The sequence below is a fragment of the Brachyistius frenatus genome, unplaced genomic scaffold (assembly GCF_029030835.1).
Source record: "Brachyistius frenatus isolate BFR_SWC_R1_liver_20210118 unplaced genomic scaffold, ASM2903083v1 Contig_52, whole genome shotgun sequence".
NCBI lineage: Eukaryota > Metazoa > Chordata > Actinopteri > Embiotocidae > Brachyistius > Brachyistius frenatus.
Window position 1 is genome coordinate 959,105 of NW_027210651.1, and position 20,896 is coordinate 980,000.

At 40.8% G+C, this 20,896-nt stretch overlaps 1 protein-coding gene across 12 annotated transcripts in view; it reads right to left on the reverse strand.

Moving 5' to 3' along the window:
* Window positions 1-5,581: 5,581 nt before the first annotated feature.
* The window catches only part of lrrc7 (leucine rich repeat containing 7), a 114,328-nt gene continuing 99,013 nt past the window's right edge, over window positions 5,582-20,896 (reverse strand). For 5 of the 12 annotated variants that reach the window (XM_069704733.1, XM_069704734.1, XM_069704732.1 and 2 more), the window contains 9 exons: window positions 20,551-20,796; window positions 18,031-18,243; window positions 16,165-16,332; window positions 15,039-15,158; window positions 14,691-14,895; window positions 13,944-14,227; window positions 13,007-13,099; window positions 8,902-8,976; window positions 5,582-6,934 (listed from right to left, as the gene is read on the reverse strand). In XM_069704733.1, coding sequence (XP_069560834.1) covers window positions 6,824-6,934; window positions 8,902-8,976; window positions 13,007-13,099; window positions 13,944-14,227; window positions 14,691-14,895; window positions 15,039-15,158; window positions 16,165-16,332; window positions 18,031-18,243; window positions 20,551-20,796 — 1,515 coding nt within the window. In that variant the 3' untranslated portion in view covers window positions 5,582-6,823. Of the gene's footprint in view, window positions 7,148-8,901; window positions 8,977-13,006; window positions 13,100-13,943; window positions 14,228-14,690; window positions 14,896-15,038; window positions 15,159-16,164; window positions 16,333-18,030; window positions 18,244-20,550; window positions 20,797-20,896 lie in introns of all 12 variants that reach the window. The other 7 variants (XM_069704744.1, XM_069704738.1, XM_069704736.1 and 4 more) reach the window with 6 other exon arrangements.

Below are 20,896 nucleotides of genomic sequence, written 5' to 3' on the forward strand. Positions count from 1 at the left end.
ATATCGGTATGTAGGTCTTCACTCCCGTTTCTGTTCAGGCGATTTGGTTCCTTCCGGCGGATAAGTAGCTCGCTAGGGTCACGCTTTGCAATGTTCTGTCAATCCGGGCCCTATAGTTACATCTAGTTTGTTAAATATAGTGCAGTATAGTATAGCAGATTATGGTATAGTACAGTATAACTTTAATAAATCTAAAATAATGAAATAAAAGGAGTTGGAGTGTGGGATCAATAAGCATCCATTAGCCTATATTTAAACCCTTGCCAAACAAGTGCACACAAGACTGATTAAATTTCGCCACCCGATTCGTATCTGTATGTTTCCCTGTGTACCGAGTTTTTAAACCTGGTGTCTGGTGAGACATCCCTGGGTCGGCCGGTTGGATGTCTGCGGGGCAGAGCAGGTGCGCGAGAGTCTCGCACTGATTGAAACAGCTGACTCGGTTTAACCGTAGGCAGCTTCGATTCAGTCACGTGGCTCTTCTTGTCTTTCCAAATGTTATCGCACCAAATGGCTGAAATTCTGACGTTGAAAAAAAGAGGACTTTGCATCAACACGTTTGGTGGTAGAAGGGAACAAGCGTTATCTCATATGGGTTGAGTAGTTTCACGTGAAGTTTTTTTTTTTTTGGGGGGGGGGGGAGATTGGAAAAGTTAGGCCTACATTTACAAAATTTGACAACACACAATATATATGTCTTGCTAGAAGTCACGATTTCTTTGTGACAGCAGTATTTGAACTTTTATGATACTCAGTTAAAGGGTCAGCGATTATCCAATATGTGTCAGAATTTAAGAGGGAACAACCAGGGAGGAAAAATCACAAAAACAAAGTTCCTGCATGCTGGAGACATTGTGTGTGTCTGTATTTGCCTGTGGACAGTGGAGCAGTGGGACAGCGCCTCATTAGCATACGCAGGCAGCAGTCGAATGCAGGTCATGGACTCAGTCTCTGGTATTGCTATCGATTGGGTCGCAAGAGCTTATCGACTGGTTTGGTTGGCGCACATAAACTCTCGCTCTGCATCTCTTACACACAACACAACTGAATAACTCACACTTATTCCAGCATAACATGTGAGTCAGTGTGGGTAGAAATGCATGCATGATTGTGTAAGTGGGTTGGTCACTCAGCACACAGAAGTATCTTTTTGTCCAAACGACTGTGTAAAAGACAGAGTAAAGAGGAATGCGAACAAAGGGGCGTCATTCTGCTTCAGTGTGTGCGTGTGCGTGTGTGTGTGTGTGTGTGTGTGTGTGTGTGTGTGCGTGTGTGCGCGCAGTGGTCCCCTCGATTGTTTATTGTCGGCCTGTGCCACAGAAAGCACTGTTGTTCCGCAGAGGGCTCTGATGCCAGGAGAACAGTGGGGAATGGTACAAGTCAGACGCAGGGGAGAAAATCTAGCCATGACACCTGTCTTAATATGCAGCCGTGTAATAAAGCAGTGAAGTAGCAGAAGGAGAATTCTTCAGGCTGTATGTTCCTGTAAAAGTATACACAAGCACTCTGACATCATGTACTTAAGGACTTAAGGTGAAATTGCTCAATCTAAAGAAATGTGTTTTATTTTTTTTTTTTAATTTTTTATTGGAATAGAATTATGGATGCATCAGTGTGAAAGCAGCAGTTTAATGTCGTAGGCGGTTGATGGAGATAACTTTACTTAATCTGCTGATGACACTGCGTCATATTTTATAAACGGTGTACGTTTCGTGTATTGGTCAGATAAGCAGCGAAACTATTTTACGCAAAAGTTCGGACACAACTGGGCAGGTTACATATTTTGTTCATTATTTAACGGGTTGACATCAATGTTCGCCGCAAATTCCTGCGATGGGTTTTGGAGACAAACATAACAAAGTTTATGAAAGTGACACACTTCCAAAATGTTTCATAGTATTGTGTTTAATATAGGTCGATGGTACTATTTTAGCTTGCAAATGACAAAACAACAGACTGACTTCTCTTTTTTGTAGACTTGATGAATGAATGATTGCATTGGGCAATGTGCAGATCAGTTTTAGTTGGCTTTTACAATAGACTAATTATTTAACTTCTTCATAATGTGGTGAATAAACTAAAGGCTAAGATTCACAGAAGACAGGTTGGTGTAGAGAACAGTAAGGGCTTTTGTCATTTTGACCTAAAGCGTTCCGTATAGAAATGATCACTGGCGAAGAGACTTTCCGCGCATGAAAGCTCCAGTTCAATTTCCAAAAAAAGCAATATAATTATCATTGATCAATAACTGAGTATTTTTTCTGATGTGCAAAAAAAAAATAGTAAAAGTTTTATACTTACCGAAAATGAAACAACTTTCTCACTGGCATGGCTTGATATGTCACGCTGTAAAAAAAAAAGATTTTGCAGAAATTGTCTGTAATATTTTGCAGGAATGTTTTTTTCTACTTTGAGAGTAAATGCCATAAAGCTATCCGAAGCTTTTATTACAAAATATCAAACATAAAATACAAGTTGAAATCTGTAAATTGATATTATTGGAAGTTATGGGTGTTATTATTCAATCAATTTCCTTGAATGTGAAATTACATAAAATATATGTAAAAATGCAAATAATACATATTTGTTGAATTTCAAATTATGACAACCCTCTTTTTTTTTTCCCCACAGGAAAACTTTTAATTTAATGAGAAAAAAATGCTTAAAAAAGTAAAAAGTTTGATTTGGACAGTTTAAGGTTTTCATTTTTAGTGATAATACAATCTAATTATGGTAAAATTAAGTCAAATACTGACTTTATACTTTACCAAAGTTAAGATACTTTGATTTGAATCATCTTAATTTTATATAAATATCATTTGACAGTAATTTCAACCAACTCTCCCATACATCTATAGACATTTTGTTTGTGAGGTGGCTGGATGATCTCAGCTGGCCCTCTTTGATCCACGGCTCAGATAAGTGTCAAGAACAGATGAGATGGACGGATCGAGAGGGACGAGGACGAGTCAGGCTGTTAGACTAATGGACAGAGAGACAAAGGAGTGTCTGCTGAGATGATGAAAAGGATCTGCTTAGTTTTAATCCACAGAAGAGCAGAGGTAACTGTAATCTCTCACAGACCTCGTGAGGTGATCTTCATCACTCTCTCCTCTTTCCTTTATTTACCCATCACTTCCTTTACTTACCTCCTTTTTTCCCCCGTTTTCTTAAGTTCTTGTATTCTTTTTTCTATCTTTTTGTTTCTTTCCTTCAAGTCTTTCTCTTGCGTCAGGCCCGACACTTTTCTGCCTTTTTTTCTTCTTCTTCTTCCTTTCAATTCTTCTGTCCTTTCTTCACTGCAGTGTCACTTTCCTTCTTCTATTTTTTTCTTTCTCTTCCTGAATTTCTTGTTTTCATTTGCATCAGCTCTTCCTTCATCCATCTCATTTCTTCCACCTTTGTATCTTCCTTTCTTTCAACATAAATATGGACAGAAGAGCAGAAAGAGATATCTCATTGCTCTGCCTGCCTTAAGATAGAACGAAGTGCACCAGAAGAAGCCCATATTACCAATAGTGACATTTTTATTATTTGTACAATAGAGACTTTAGTACATTATTCAAAACACTTCTTATATACTGAAAAAATGGTACGTCCCAAAGCCCAAAATGGCTCCAGTATAATCGCTGCACAGCATTTTTTCAATTTTATACATATATTATTTTTTGTAAAAACTGTATCTTAAATAGTATGTACAGATAGCGTCTGCAAAATGCATTCTAAACACATGATATATATTATATATACTTCGGCAATTACATTTCTCCGCATTAATACTCAAACTTAAAACTGGAAGGATTTCAACTTGCATGTGCAAATAAATAAAGAAATAAATAGTTCTGTTAAATCGTCACTAAAAATTTGTCCAACTTATAACTCAACAGCGTTTCTCTCTTCGGAGGTCAAAGTACTTTTTGTCACACAACAGAAGAAGCAGCATTCAAGTTGGGTAGGTGTAGGTACTGCAGAAAGCATGAGTACATTCACAATCAATATGAGTCATTTTAAATTGGATTTCATTCACAGCTATGTACAGTGACACTGTCCTCATTTGTTCAGCTCTTATGTAGTTTAAACACATAGAAAATGACTGTTTTTATAGTCATATACATATATATATAATATATATTTGTATAACACAAATTCACAATTACAGTAGAAATACATTTTATACAGTTTTGGATAGTACATGTGTAGGTCTCCAAGTCATACTGTGCGTACTTCCATCCATAACTTTGTTATAAGTGTCATTATAAAATATCACAATTTTTGAGCAAAGCTAAGGTATATCAATATATTTAGAAAGAATTACCTGAAACATGTAGTAAAAAATAATTATATTATCAAACCTTTTTCTCTGTTCTCGTCACAATATCTTTGATATTTCAAACTCTAAATAGGGTTGGGTGGGTAACTTGTGGTCAAATCTTTCAACCACATGATTAAACTGTGCCATTTTGTGTCCCTTTGTGTTGAATTAACTGAAATCTAATGCTTGTCGGGAGAGTCGACACAAAATGGGCACAGGATAACACCGTCATGTCAAGTAAAAAGCAAAGGACAGTGAAGGATGGTGTTTCGCTCTGGATTATACGTCAGATGTTTTTCAGAACAGAACAAAACTCACTGCCATGAAATGTCTTCAAGACGACATGTTGCATTTACACAAAGACAGAAAATGAACCTTTTCACTCTTTTTTTTTTTGTTTTTTTTTGTGGTTACTTCTGTCATCAATACAACTTCTCAAGTGTGACCTCAGAGGTCAGAACACACCGCCATGGCTCCACCTTTGGTCAGAAACTTTCCACAGTTTCTACGTTTTCTTTAAAACGTTCCGCATCCAGAATCTTACTCAATCTACATTTACCGACAAAGTCAGCAAATCTAAATTTTCACGTATAATTATTGTCAATTAGAATCTCCTCGGGTTGCAGTAGTTACACAAAAAATTCAAATGTAACAAGAAACCCTTGAGACAGAGATCAGATCTTTCCTTGATTGTCTAAAAATGGAAAAATCGGATTGAGAGTAGATTTACCCACGGAGACACATTGGCCTGCTCAGCTGAAGTGTCCTAACCCGTGGCCCTCGAGCAATGAGAAAACGAGTGTCCACACGAGAACGAATAAGGTATAACACACAGTTTTAGTGAAGCCGGGCCAACAGTTAAAAACCAGCTTCCCGACTGCTCTCGGCGTGTGCAGGTCAGATCTGGGCCACAAAGAGGTGAAGCTCTGACGTGAAGGACATGTTTAGATACAACCGAAGCTCCGTACGGCACCAACGACGGAGTATCAGTCTGGCTTAAACTCAGTGCTATAATACATCTAGAGTCTACTACAGTGTAGAGACGTAGAGAGGCCAATAGAAGAGTGACTGGCTGTCAGCGACCGGTGGTATGAAAACATGCTGTGACTTTATCACGCAACTCAAACACCCGTGACACTGCAGGAAGAAGACAGGACTTCAAAACATGGCACAGATATCATTGATGGTGTTCAGTGTGAGTGTGACTGGTTTTATAATAATATTTTAAAATCAGGGCTTCATTATGCAACAGTGCACATTATGTGTTGCTATCGGGACACAGAAGTCTTTGTGTGTGTGTGTGTGTGTGTGTGTGTGTGTGTGTGTGTGTGTGTGTGTGTGTGTGTGTGTGTGTGTGTGTGTGTGTGTTTGCCTGTTAGTTTGTGTGCATGGCAGTGTGTGTGTGTATGTGTGTAAACATTAGCATGACTTGCTCGATAGATGGCACTGCAGGACAAGTTAGGCTCTGCTGAACAGCTCAATGGGCTGAGCCTCAGAAATATTGCTTTAGCTCTTTTCAGCACAGCTGTGCAAGCAACGTTTTTCAAAACAGAACAAAACCAAACAAAAAAAGTAGCAATGATGAAATATGAAAGGTGTTTTTCTGTACAGATAAAATAGTGATATACTTTAGAAAATCATCCATTTGGAGAAATGATCCCTGTATGTTCACAGGAGAGAATTCAGAATATAGTTTATCAACAATAATTATATTAATCAGAAATTTTTCAGAGCTGTCTGTTCAGGCCCCCAAGTAGAGTGCAGCCCTAGAAAAGCTGAATCTCTATATATGTACACAAGGCAGAGAGTCTTAAGTTTTCAATTTCTGTACACTGGAGGCCAAAATACCTGCAGAACTGAACAAAAGACAGCAGAAAAAATAAAATAAAACACAAGACGGAGAGAAAAGAGAATATCAGAAAACAATAGAAAACAACAGACAGAAAAAGAAAAAAAGATTAAAAGATGGCACAGAAAAACAACAGAACAATAAAGAAAATGGAAAGTAAACCATGTGCTACACCAAACACGTCTTCGAAAAATTCACTATGGATCGCAAAGAAAAGGCAGTGGAGAAAAGCAAAGAAAAATACCCCAAAAACTCAAACTAACCAACAAAAACAAACTACTCGGACTGATCGTTCAGATGCCTAATTAACAAACCAACCACAAAATCCAAACTGCAGCAGCCCTGTGGGGACTCAAAGGGTCGAGTCCTCTGGTGGTCCGTCCGGCCGTGGATCAGGTCCCTGACCGCCGGTGGACAGAAGAGCCGATATGTTTCCTATGGTACATTTGGCACTGGTATTTGCCTTTGGTCCAGCAATAGGCAAATAAATGTCTGTGTGTTCCCCTAAAAAGGTAAAAAAGGCGGCTGATTTCTCAGTTCCACCAGCCTCCAGCGGAGGACAGGTGGGGTGGCGTGGGATGGCGATGAGCAGAGAAGAGAAGCGTCGTTGTATTTGTTTGTTTGTTATAAAACTATTTTTTTTTTTTTTTTTTTTTTTTTAGTTAGCGCGTGCTGCTGTCTCTCAGAACCACCAAGTCCACCGTCCGCTGGAAACTCTTCAGCAGAGAGACGGCTGTCTCGTGCTCCATGTGTAAAAAACTATGTCCGTTAGCCTGCAAGGCAAACACGCAGCACAGTCAACAGCATGTGTGTGTGTGTGTGTGCATGTAAGTGTAGAGGTATGTGTGCTGCAGTTTTTTTTTTTTTCCATACACATGTCTATGTGTTAGTGTTTGTGGGAGGATGGAGGGTCACTGCCATCATTATCTCAGTAACACATCACTGTTGGGGAAAAGAGAGAGAAGAGGAGGAGCTACACAGTCATGCTGTAGAGAGAGAAAGGGTAAAGACAAAAAAGGGCTTTTAGATGAGTTCATCCAGCTAAACTGTACATCTGTGGAGAGAAGATGAAGGGGAGGAAAACATGAAAGGAACGAGACATGAAGGAGGGGGGCGGGGGGGACCTATCGGAGTGAAGCGCTGACATCTCAGTTTGACCACACAGCACAATCCTTTTCTTTTTGGGCTTAATTCTTGCAAAATAAGAGATACAGAAAAAAAAAAAAAAAAAAAAAAAAATCAATTAAAGGCATGTGGCACAGTGAGAGAGGGAGATTTTTTTTTACTATTTCTGTTGAGTGTTTATTGATTGAGTTTGAAGGATTTACATGAGAAGTGGGAGTTGTTTGAATAGCTAGTATTGCCACTGGGAAAATATTTCTATTAAATATCTATTTTACTTGTGTTTTTTTTTTTTTTTTATTATATTGAACAATCTAGTTATTTGAAAAAATAACACACTGAATTTCAGCCCTAATGCCCATTGTAGTATTCCATTGCAAGTGTTTAGGCCAATGTCTTATCAAAACTAAGGTTTATAAAGAGCCGTTAATAAATAATGATGTGATGTCGTGGAGACAAAACTATTAAAAAAAAACACATATTTGGCTCAAAAATCTGTTTTGGTAAAAAGAATAGTCAAAGGACTACATGTATGAACGGGAAGCAACACTTCTGCTATGGAGACCAACTTTATAGTGAAGCCAAAGCATTTTAGTTTGTACCCGTCATCACAGTCATTAACACGAAGGAAAAAAGTCACAAATGTATCAGACTATCATAAACATAGACATAGATATTAAGTCACTATATTTCTAGACTGAAACCATATTATACGGGACTTTTGAAGCTAATATGAACTTTCCTGTCACATAACATAACATCTTGGGTTACTTTATATAATTAATATTAGGCAGGGCATTTTACAAATCAAAAATGAATTTGACAATACTCTCTGGTGGGCTAACTACTGAATGCCTTTAAAAAAAAAACAACTGAGTACTGTCCATCAATACCCATACATCTGCTATGAGCCAATATCAACCATCAGATATCATCTTTCTAGTTTACATTTGGTACATTTGAATTCTCTTTGTATTTAAATGATCTTTGTAAAGTGTTTTATGATGACCCCGATGACAGGTAGTTAGTTGATTTTAGTTGACTCCATACTAGTTACAACTGATTACTTTGCCTAAAGTGAGTTCTATCTTGTCGTCCCACATCATTTCTTAAGTTTTAACTTTTCGAGTTGACGCCGCAGAATTAATGATTAATGATGATAAAAAGAGAAAAAGGGACATATAGTTTTAGACTACTCAAATCTGTCTGTGATCTTCGGCTGAAAGGTTCGTGGGTGTCACCAGCTAATGATGAAAAAGAGAGTGTGTGTGTGTGTGTGTACGTGTGTTGGGGAGGTTGGGGGGGGGGCAGTTTTGCCTGATTTCTAGAAGGTACACGGGAACATGTTGAAGTGTGATACACTCTTCTCCACTAAATATAAACACCTGGCGAGGTAACACCGGCAGAGTTGACTCGTGCACACCTGTGCGCTGCGGCTGGATCGCTGGACTAAAAAGATGTCAAGCGAACCGCACAGGGCGGGTACAGACTTTTTCTTTCGTCCTGCCTCATTGTTTGAAAAAAAACAGGGAAAGGCTAGGGGAAGGGGGAGGAGAGGGGAGGAGAGGGGGAGGGGGGCTGTTTCTGGTCCGTTTGATGACGAGTGAGAGGGCGTTACCTGCAGTATCTTGTCTCCGGGCTGCAGGGTGGAGGCGGCGGGCCCGTCATGCTGTACCCTAGTAACAAAGATACCCTATAAGTCAAAATGATACACCGTTAGGACAACACAGGGACACGATGGTTTAGAATCTTTGCCTTTCTCATTCTCATCTCAATATCCACCCCCCCCAAAAAAAAAAAAAAAAAAATCACATTTCTGCCAAAAATAAACGGCCAATGCGTTCTCTTTGTTCGAAATTTGGAGAGGCATGCAAAAAAAAATATATTGACAATGAAACAGCTAGTAGTTCATAATGACAGAAGTAATTTAAGGTAATTTACTTGTTATAAGCAGCTATCTTAAAATTTACATAAACTGAGTGATACATTCCTCCCATGAAGACATGTCAAAATGGATTATCAGCTGCTTGGCATAAAATAGACATAAGGTTAGAAAGAGAGAAATATAGATATACAGTCAATATTTAAAGAATGTGGGAAGAAGAATAGGTGTGGGACGGGCTCTTACTATAGGGGAAAGAAGTAGGTAGCAGGGAGGGCAGAAGAAATTTCACCCCCCATATTTTCCCTCAATAACCCAAGGCAGAGATTGTAAAAACACCAACATCTTTTCACAGAGAGCTGAAAGATGTTTTTGAACACAGAAAAGTGTGGGACAATGCAGCTGGTGTCGACAGTTCAACAGGTCACGCACGTGTTGAACACACAATAGTGAGTTTGACAAATAAACGTGCCATAGAAAAGTGACACCAGTTAACCAAGAACAATACGATGCAGTAGTGACAGTGCAGGAGCACCTACATACTACAGTCTGTGATTGAATGCAGGAACAAACACGTATATTGCATGTTAAAGAAGTGCACATGGTAGGAGTATTAGTTAAGCTACTGCACGCTGGAACATTGACATTTATACAGTGAGCCTCACACATGCAGACAGTCAAATAATTTGATGATCTGGCAACGAACTGGTCCAATTTTCGACTGAAAAGTATTTGAATCGGGGCTGTGAACTTTGGCACTTGTGCCTCTCGCATCCTCCACTGTAGTGAGAAAGTGGACTTGTTCTGTCGCATCTCATATGGAGCTCACTGCATTTTACATACAAGTTTGTTAGCAGCTGAAAATGTGTAGCGCTAGTCACAACATTTAAACATTTATAAAGCAGTTGCACACAAAGCTGCGGCATCTGGCAAAAACCTTCCATCTTCAAAATGTACTTTAACAGAAATTTGTGTCAAATTTTGAGCACATGCTTTTAAACTATCTTCTGCACAAGTGAGGTCTATATTTGCGATGAGTTACACAAAAGGAGCATCTCGAGGATGAGGTTTTTTGTGCAGCTCAGTGATAACGTGTGCACAGTGTTGTTTGCTATCACTGGCAGCTTAGTGTGCAACAACGGCATATCTAACGACAGCAGGAACAGAAAATTGGATTTTATTATAAATGTTCATGACCCAGATTAGACACACACACACAAAAAAAAAATCCATGTTGTGATCCTTAAAACCCTTCGTCTTCTGTTCTTAAACCGAGCATGAGAAGCTAATACATCAAAGCCTGGGATCCTAATCCAGTCAATACAGGAAGTGGAATCACCGTCTCTGCTCGCAGAGTCCTAATTAGCCAGGAGTGAGACTTGACCCGGTGGCTTAGAGGGCTTCAGATCATCTTTAAAGCCAAACTCCCAGGATCATTGTCATTTCTTTTTAGTTACCTGATAATGACTTCTGCTGGGTTTTTACAAAGGGAATCATCAGGGAATCTAAACTTCAAAACAACTTGTCAGACACAGCGTGTTGTTGTATGTTTCGTCAACCGTAATTAGTTCTCAGACTTTGCCGGAAGAGTTTTGATACAAAACACCTTCAAATAGATCTACAGCTTTAACAAAGGATCAGACCAAAAATCGTATGATTAATATTATTTTTAGGTACTTTTACCGATGATAAAGGTTTATAATGTTTAGGATTCCAGTCAAAAATAAATACACAGTTTCCCTCACAACAAAATCATGTTGAATTTTGTATTATTGAAGCAAATTTACAAATGCTACCGTTCCAACCCTGTAGTCTGTATTAAGCATGTTTTCAGAAATAGTTTGAACGTGTTGCATCACTGAATCATCTGGACATCTGAGTATGTTCCTCCAGTTCAGATCAATCAAACCATGACTGCAAATCACAACCTGGCCAGCAGGCCCGTGGAACAGCCTCGGCTCAAGAGATCAAAATCATAGATGTATAATTTAGTAGTCAAGCTGTTTTCAAAGGCAAGTCCTTTTTAACTATTTAAACATGAACAAAGCAGTCAGAAACAGATCTGTGGAAAGGGTCGGACAAACCCAGATTATTCTCATAAATAGGTCTGAGGACGATGGAACCGTAATCACAGGAATCTGAATTAGTTTGCGCTGAACTTGCTGACCAGCCTCACATGTGATGATGGAAATAACAGAGTGAGAACAGGGAGTCAAAGGAGGAAACTTAAAAAAAAAAAAAAAAAAAAAAAAAGGGCTGTTGTTGTATCCTGGTACTGTAACAGAAGTCAAATATCCTCCTTTAGACCCTGTGTAACAATGTGGGGCCTTGTGTGTGTGAGCGCTGTAAAGCAGACATTTCGTTCAGATCACACCACACGGAGGTCATCTGAATCCAGATTTTACTTTAGAACATTTACATTTAAACCGTGCATACTCCCACGACTCGGTGAAAAAAACGGTATCTGCTGACGTTCACTGCAGATTCCCACAAGATCCGCGGCGACTGACAGTCTCTGTCACTGTTCACATGCACTGAGAGTTTAGGGAAGCTGCAGACTGTATGGTAAAAGTAAACATTTTACTCTAAAGTGAAACGTTACAAAGTGTTCCACAATATCTATTAATCCACATTAACCTGGACGGATATGCAGACGTATGTCCATATGCATTATCTCATATGTATTGTATGTGTATTGTAATCATTTGACAAAATATTTGGCAGCACCATTTAAGAAACTGTTCATCTGCGTTGACTCTATTTGCTGCTTCTGTAACGTTAATAATGGACAAACTGCAGCTGGTTGAAGTCATACGGACGCAAAGAAGTAAAGAAGAGAGCGATAACATAAGTGCACGAGTCAGCAACTTTATCACCAGTTATCTGCTTAAAAGTGAAAGTTAAAAGATGAATTGACAGTTTCTTCCCCCCCCTTCCACACACACACACACACACACACACACACACACACACACACACACACACACACACACACACACACACACACACACACACACACACACACTTCAATAAACTTCACCGCTTGTCACATGGGCTGATCAGAGGCTGGATGTTTAAATGACTCTTCTCGGAGGCTTTTCTATTTATAGACCAGCTGTCTCGTCAGTTCCTCCGTAACTCAGAATAACAGTCAGTAAAAATCTGTCATACTTTCCCTCCCCAGATCAAAGTGTTGAACATCTAAAATCACCCCCGGTGTCCCAGAACTAAGCAGCCCTTCCTAAAATAGCTGTCAGAGCTCCGTGAGCAGCCTCGCTCCTTTAGACCGACTATAGCGGCGTGTTTCTAGGACAGACTGCCATGTGCGGCGGGCCGGGGGGATCTGTAACCCCAACAGGCTATCAGCCCAGGCGCACACTGGCGGAGTCAGTCAAATTCAGAAGTGGAAATGATAAAAGAGTTTGGCATATCTTGTAATGTCTGTGTATGTGGGCGCGGATATTTCAGTTTGCTGATGTCACTTGAAGATAAACCAAACATAGAAATATAACGTATAAATCAGGTATCAGCAGTCCTTAAATAATAGTATGCCAGACTCAAGTACTATCATGACTTCGTGTACTGTATACACCCCAGAGTAATGCGTACAGAGGTAATGTGCACCTAATTTAAATAGATAACCTTCAGGTAAACTGCTGTCTTCCGACATGACAGACTCAAACAGAGTCCAAGTTAACCAAGTCAGCTGCTGCCCCACAGACGGACGGAAAGACACATAGATAGACGAAACACTGCGGTAACAAGCAGCAGTTTCCATGGCAACTCGGAGGTAAAGCCGGGCGAGGCTGTGATTGGCTGGCAGGGCCGGGTCAGGTCGTACCATGTCGGAGGGTTTGAAGGGGTTCCCCTGGCCGCTGATGCCACCAGAGATACTGAAACCAAGACCAGGGTTCTTCTCTATTCTCACACACAACTACAGAAAGAGAAAAAAGAAAGACAGAAAAAAAAAAAAAGGAAAAGAAAGAAAGAAGGACAACTGAAAGTGAAACACAAAGATCGTGAAAAATCGCCACACAGTCATAGAGTAAACAAGACAACATGTGGAAGAGTGCTTTCATGTGACGTGTGACAACGTTTTGCCAGCTATATTGGAGGTCCTCAGCTCTCTGGCAGCAACAATTGAGCCACAAATATCTTGGTCAGAGTTTTAATGTTTGGCGTGATGACAACCATCTCATACTAGGAAAAAGGGACAAACAAAACCCATCAGGAAGACGGGCTGATCTGGCAGGTGCGAATGACTTTGTGTTCCTACCTAAACCGGTGCAGTGATCTCCATCTGCGAAGTATATTTCAGATTTAGATTTTGACACCCACGTGGCTTTTTCTAGATCGGTTTCAGCACAGACTGTTGCTTTTGGGAGGCTCAGTTACATCTAAACGTCCTGGTTATCTTTATATTTTGTTTCCTTTAGTTGACTGCTTATCGCATCGGCCTTGTCTGAGCCCATTATAATGCACTGGCCCAAACTCAGCACCTAATCCGGTAAGCATCTTGATCTATATTAATGAATTTGGTCCAAAGAAGTGAACATAAAACAAAAACGTTTGTCTTTGCCAGATTTTAATGGCTGGTTAATTATCCAATTTGACTGCAAGGAACATCTGGAGCTAAAGAAAGCTCAAAAAACAAGATTGACTCTGTGCTGCATTCAGGAACACATTTAGCTCAGTTTGATTTTCAAACAAACCTCCAATATAGCATGTGCTGTGGTTGCTGCAGGCAGACAGATGGACAGACAGAGACAGACAGATACCTGCTCCTGAAAACCGTCCGTGCTCTTCTGGCCTTTAGTCTGCAACAGGCAGCGAGCGCTCTGAGGCCGAGGGTTGGTGTGGGTGGCCATGACCTGGTTGCTATGGACCATGCCCTGGCTGCCGTGGTACTGGGGGTTGGTGGAAGGCAGGGGAGGCTGATGGGAGGCGTGGGAGACGTGGGAGGCGTGGGAGACGTGGGGGTTGTACTGGGGCTGGTTCCCGGACGGGGACATGGCCATGGACATGCCGGAGCTCGAGTAAGCCTGGCTAGGAACGGAATGGGCTGTGGGGAGAAGAAGAGGCTGGTTGCATCTAAATGTAAAGTTATGTGGATTTGAGACACACGACGCACTTCATTTTGCAACAAATTACACCAGTACTACTGCTTGGTTATTTAGGATTTTAAAATTTTAAAGTTTATTGAATGTATTTTCAGAATAAACAAAAGGAATTCAATGTAGTTTTAACAAGCTAACGGATGCTAATGGTAATTCCTGACCTTTGATTAAATCTGTCTTTTGTTGTCATGGAGTTGTCAGACACCACAAACATAATATAACAATTTCCAACTTCATATTATGTTGCGATGTGAAAACCAGATGCCTGGATGACTGCTTGTAACCCCAAATACTTACACATTTTCTACATTATATCTCAAAACGGCAACATAGTCTTTGTGAATATGAATTTCAAACTGCAAAATAAAAAATAAAAAAATTCACACTATCGATTTTATTACCATTTACCTTGAGACATGTTGCCTTGGTACTGCCCCCCGGCGGGAACCACAGACAGAGGCATCCCCGGTTGGTACTGGCCCCCCTTGTTCATCATGCCGTCGTAGACCTGCTGCCCGACCATGCGATGAGGCGTAGTGGCGGAGGAGGTGGAAGAGGAAGTAACGATCATAGTGTTGTGTGATTGGTGGGAAGAGTTGTGGGAATGGCCGCCCTGTGGAAAGAGGATGGGCTTACTCAGTGGTTCTTTCTTCCAGGTCTCCAGATGTTTTGCGAAGTTGCACTCCGTGTGTAGAGAGTGTAAAATAGACTGGAAACAGAGATGAGGTGGTTCACTGATTACTCAATAGCTCTCACCTTTTTCATGAGGTTATCAGGCGGGACGTCCCTCCTGCCAAGTGAGTAGGGAGCCCACTGGTTGCTCCCTGACACCCCCTCCTGGTCATTATCCAGCATGGCAGCCTGCTGAGAGGGGGTCTGAGAGAGAGAGAGAGAAGGAGAAGCCATTACTGGAAATGAACATTTAACTGTGGTTATGTAATTCACATAAAATACTTTGCCTTTATTGGTTTCTGACAGGTCATGTTGTGCTGTTTTACCACCAGTAACTTCAGTCAACATGGCCTGATGGCTGACACAACTCAAAAATACAATTGAAGAGACCGTTATTTTTAGTTTCCCCTTCCTTCCACATTGTCTTCAGCCAATAAAAAAAAAATCTTTAAACTTTGATGGACAAAAAACTCTTTAAAATTCAAGAATTTCTCTACAACTTTAATAAATAATAGATAAGTGCACAGCAATCAGAGTTGTTAGTGTTAGTTAATCTGTTTCATCTCGGCTGCGTGAGAGTGGTTTCATCCAATTTGAATCGCAGGGGCCAATGAACCCACAGACCTCAGATTGGGATTAAACGGATGCTGAATCCTAATTGGTTTATGGAGGTAAGCCCCTCCCACATCAAACCAATGGGAAAACAACATTTCATGAAATCGCTAATGTGCAGTAACAGAAACTGTAACTTCTACAAAAAAAAAAAAAAAATCTGTGTTTAAAACTGTGGCTATTGTTACTTGCATTGACTGTCAGGTAGCGGAGAAATACAAAAAAATAAAACAAACAAGCCTCTTTGTAAGCCCTAAACTTGTTGAATAGTGTAGACAAGCAACGCCCCACGACTCAGCGTGTCAGAGAAAGTTCGATTGATAGATTATAAGTATTTTAGGAAGGAAAGACAAGAGTCTGTCGAGCTGCTTCAATCTCTGTTGTAACCTTGACATGTGGAACCGTCTCATTTCGAGTTTCAACTCAACCGCAACAAGACAACATCACCATTGTTTTATTTCCTTGTACACTCGACATCGTATAACTCGTGTTGAGAAAGGTTCATGGGACTTGAAGTGGCTGCAACGCTCTATTATTACCTATGTATGCAGTAATAAGAGCAGTACCAGGGGTTCATTGTTCTCAGAGGGATACTCACAGCGTTGGCAGACGGAGGAGGAGGTAGTGGCAGCCAGCGGCCAGCAGGGTGCTCATGCTTAGTGCTATTGTAAAGGTTAAAGTTCAAAGTGCTGCTGCGCCCCTGGCCGTGACCCCCGCCCTGACAGAGCATGCCCAGCGTGAGCGTGTTGTGCTTTAGGACACCACTCTGATTGGAGGAGACAACATCACACGACATGGGTGAATGTGGGAGGGGGGCGGGGAGTGGGACGGGTGGGCGGAGCCGACACAGCAGGCTGCGGCGCGGGCAACAACACACTGTGAGCTCCACAAACAGATAAAAACAAACAAACAATAACACTGATAAAAACAACAACAACAACAACAACAACAACAACAGTGCAGAGTTGCTGAAAGCACAGAGAAATGTTAGCTAGTGATCGGTCAGTACACACAGAACATTGTGTCATACAAGCAACAACAGGTGGATCAGTTCATCCCAACATCAGTGTCCTACGTTTTCAGATTAGGTGTCGTTTAATATATTTCTCTATTTCAACAAACAGTTCACCCAACTTTTGCCATTTTTGTTTTGACCAGGTGGATGTACTGTATTTAGCACCATGTGACAGGCTGGGAGGGGTCTATGATGTATTAACGGATGTTATTTAAATATTTTTTATTCCATAACTGTGTGCTCCATACCTCCTCCCTACCATGTCTGATTGTCCTCGTCTGTCGAAGCACCAGTTCGATATAATTAGTTTGACATTTTGGAAAATACCCTCATTAGCTTTCTTGCTTGAGAGTCAGATGAGAGGATTGATAACACTCTCGTGTCGGTGCGGTAAATATGAAGCTGGAGCCCGGAGACATAAATCCCAGAAATGAGGGTTAACAGGTCGCCCCTCCTCCTCCGCCCCCTCTGTGGAAAAGTAAACTAATCTCCTCATCAGCACCTCTGAAATAGATGATTTCATTATATAATGTTTGTTTCATCTGTGTAAAGACTAAAAAGTAGTTACATCACATAACTGCTCAGAAAACTAAAAAAAAATTGATTTTCCATTTGAATTTTTGCACAATTAAAACAAGCCAAACACTTTTAAGTGGATTATGTTACTTTTGGACAGAACCAGGCTGTTTTCCTCCTCCAGTCAAAGTTGACGAGTCAGTCTTGTCATACAACCTTTGGTAAGAAAGCGCATGAGAGTATTTCCCTAAATGTCATTTCTCAATAACACTGCAGTTCTTCAGATCAGTGTCAAGACTTGCGCCAAAAGCCCTTCAAAATATTTGCATCCTCAAGTGTTTGTGTTGATTCTGAAGATCTTGTTTTGAGGTGAAAATACCAAACATGAAAAAGTCAGTTTATTTCAAAACTGACTCTGAATAAGTGCTGCATCAATTAACAAATTAACAGCAAGCTTTTTGTTGCTGTTTTAAGTTTTAAAAACAATCTTCCAAAAAGCTGCATTACAATCAATCTAGTGGAATTATCTTTCAATTTCAAAAAAGATTTGAAGACACGACACAAGATCAAATTATTCACCACAGTGCAGATTTTTGCTGCATTGTATTTCACGATGTGGTTTTGCACAGCACATATCCAGTAGTGAGTGTGCAGTACGTCAGGCTGAGAGTGACAGTGTGGAGTGGACACGCATGCAGCCGGACACAAATCTGGCCAACCTTACAACACAGACTTACACAGATACAGACAGGGACGGCCTCTGAATGCTCTGTAAGTGTGTGTGTGTATGTGTGTGTGTGTGTGTGTGTGTGTGTGTGTGTGTGTGTGTGTGTGTGTGTGTGTGTGTGTGTGTGTGTGTGTGTGTGTGCGTGTGCGTGTGCGAGTGAGTGCATGTCTCTCTCAGGTGTGGGTGTGTGCATTGCATCGACGTACCCTGTCCAGTCGTTTGGCCTCTATATGCCTGAGTAGCTGTTGCCTCCAGTCGGCCGGCATCTTGGAGGTGATGTCTTCGGGTTTCTGCTGGACGACAGGTCTTACTTTGATGGTGTCATCAGACGGTTTCTCAGGGCACGTTGCCAGGGTGTAGTCAGGCGGCATCTTCTCCAGCAGGGCGGCCATGGTGGGACGAGCTGACACTGGACGGGCCTGTAGACAAAGTTTTGACATCTGTTATGCACACTCTAACACACAAACAAAGTTATTGACTAGTTGGTGAACATGGCAGAAAATCTAGCAGCCAAAAAGCTAAATGAGACCAAAAACAAAGATAAAAGGAGAGTGAAATGTTGCTTTTTTTTAAGTGACCAAAAATCAGGGCTTCAAATAAATGCAACTGTTGCTCACTATGTAGTGAATGTGTAAAAAGAAACCTACTTCATCAAATAATAAGATTGTTGTACTTTCCAAAACGCCCACTGCAGGTACTCTGCTCACTTTTTGGGGGGGTTTTCATTGGGCAGTGACCGTTACAGTAGTGACGCCACAGCGAGTGGTGAGCCCATTATGTGCATCGGGAAACAAAATCCAGAAAAGTACCTGGTACCAAAAGCTAGTAGAGTCGAGTAGAGAATAGCTGGTACCGGCATTAGAAAGCCTTCCATGAAATCTGAGACTTTACATACCACAGAATGACGCTGCTGCATGTTTATCTTTCTCTGACAGGTAACTTCTTGCAATCAAACAAATAATTTCTCACCTACTAAAGAATACCAGAAACCCAAAAACTGGCAGCATTGGTCATTTGCTCCAATCATTTACAAAACTAAAATTCTTTTGAAAGTGTCTCTTTGAGGCTGTACTTAGAGTCGTTTTTTGAGTTAAACATTTACATCAGCATATTAAAAATCTGACGAGGACTGTGCCAACATGCGAACGTTAAGCAGTCTTAATGCTAAAAGTCTGTACACCAATGTGTTGGGCGGACTGATGGACCAACCGACTGACTGACTTTGTCTGTTGAGCCAAGCAGCTAGTGAGGCTGACGACAACCAGTTATTGAGTTATATGGGAAATGAGAATGCCAGGCAGACAGCACAGTACAAAACCTGCAGTAATACACACACAATATACCAGACCAACACAGAGGAAATGGAGCTACGTCTAAAGGTGAAAACTCTTTGTCAAGCAGGTGACATTCAGTGTAGTGTATTCCAACCTTCACTTTTGAGCTTTAGCTGAAAACAGTGAAGGTAAGACTGCAGCCATAAGTGCTCTATTTAAGTTTCCTGGCTCTCCCTGTGCCCTGCTTCTTCATGCTGAAAGGTGCCAGATGAAGTACTCTGGACATCTAATCAGTATGCTGCTGGACAACTCCCTGTGACTATTTTGGGAAAGTCTGACTTGAGGCAAACCCAGAACATCTTGAAAGGATTATTTATGGACATGGGATTGCCTTGGGATCTGGGATACAGCTGAGGCGAAGGACACCTGCACTACTCTGCTTACTCTGCTGCAACAAAAATGGAGCCAGGTAATTGGTGGAAAATGGAAGGATAAAAAATGCTGTAATCCCAAAACCTCATGCCTCTTTGATAAAGTGGGCAATTTGTCTGTGCATTACAGGTATTTTAAATTTTTAGGCGTCCAAATCCACTTGAGTAGAATCAAGGAAAAAGACTGTGGTTAAGAGAAGCCAAATTTTACTATTGGTAAGAGACAGCATGCAAACCCTGGTCTCCAATATCAGAGTCACACTGGATATGTTTTGCAAAGTGTCTAAAATCCAGGAATACACAATTCAGATTTTTCACACTTTTCTCCTCCCTCTTTCTGCTACTATTGTTATGATGTCATTTTGTTATATCAACAAACTGACATTTTCAGATTTGTATCTCTTTTGTAAGATATCACATGCTGAATAGAGTTTTGGTTCAAACCCTTAGAAACAACACAGAGCGGGTCTGAAGTATAGCTTCACTCGCTGGACGTGATGCGTGTGATTTAAACGTACCTGATGGATCCTTCGACATCTACTGTGTTTCCAAGATATTATCACTATTGGTGCGCGAGGATGTGCATTTTTTGGTCAATTAAAACTTAGATTTCAAATAATGTTTACAATCTTTAAGAGATTCAATCATTAATTAATGAATAATTGATGGACGAAAAACTAATTTTCAACTACATTGACAATCATTTCTGTGTTTCAGCTTTTCCAATGTGAGGATTTGTTTTCGTTTTAGACCGAATCACTTTGGGGCTTTTGATTGCTTGTCAGAAAAAGAAACACATTTGATGACGTTACCTTGGGCTCTGCAAAACTATGACATACATCTTTCGTTATTTTCGGACATTTACAAACTAGACAAGTAATTCACAAAACCCAAAAAGTAATCTACAAATTCATTGATGATGAACTTGATGGGAATCTAAGTTTAAATAAGCTAAAATGTAAAAATGTAGGAAGATAAACTCAAAGGCACACAGCTTTAACAGCACACACATACAGTTTACCTGAGATGCTCCGTAGGTCTCGGTGCTGTAGCTCCTGGCAGACAGGGGGCGCCGCTGAGTCAGGCTCTTGGTCGGATAACCAATCATGGGCTTCTTCTGCTCCTGGTAGGTTGGATAGTCGTCATCATAGCGACCGTTCCTCTTGTTGTGCATCATCTGACTCTGGCTGTCAGCCATGTTGGTGAGAGCAGCGTGCTCCATGGGGGTGGAATAGGCAAGAGCTCGACCGTAAAGAGGAGGGTCCGCCTGGGGAGAGGAGAGTTTTATTCGTCCCGGAAAACAAACTCACGTTACGCCTATAAATTGAGGTTACAGTGAACTAAAAATGTGGACTGAAAAAATGATA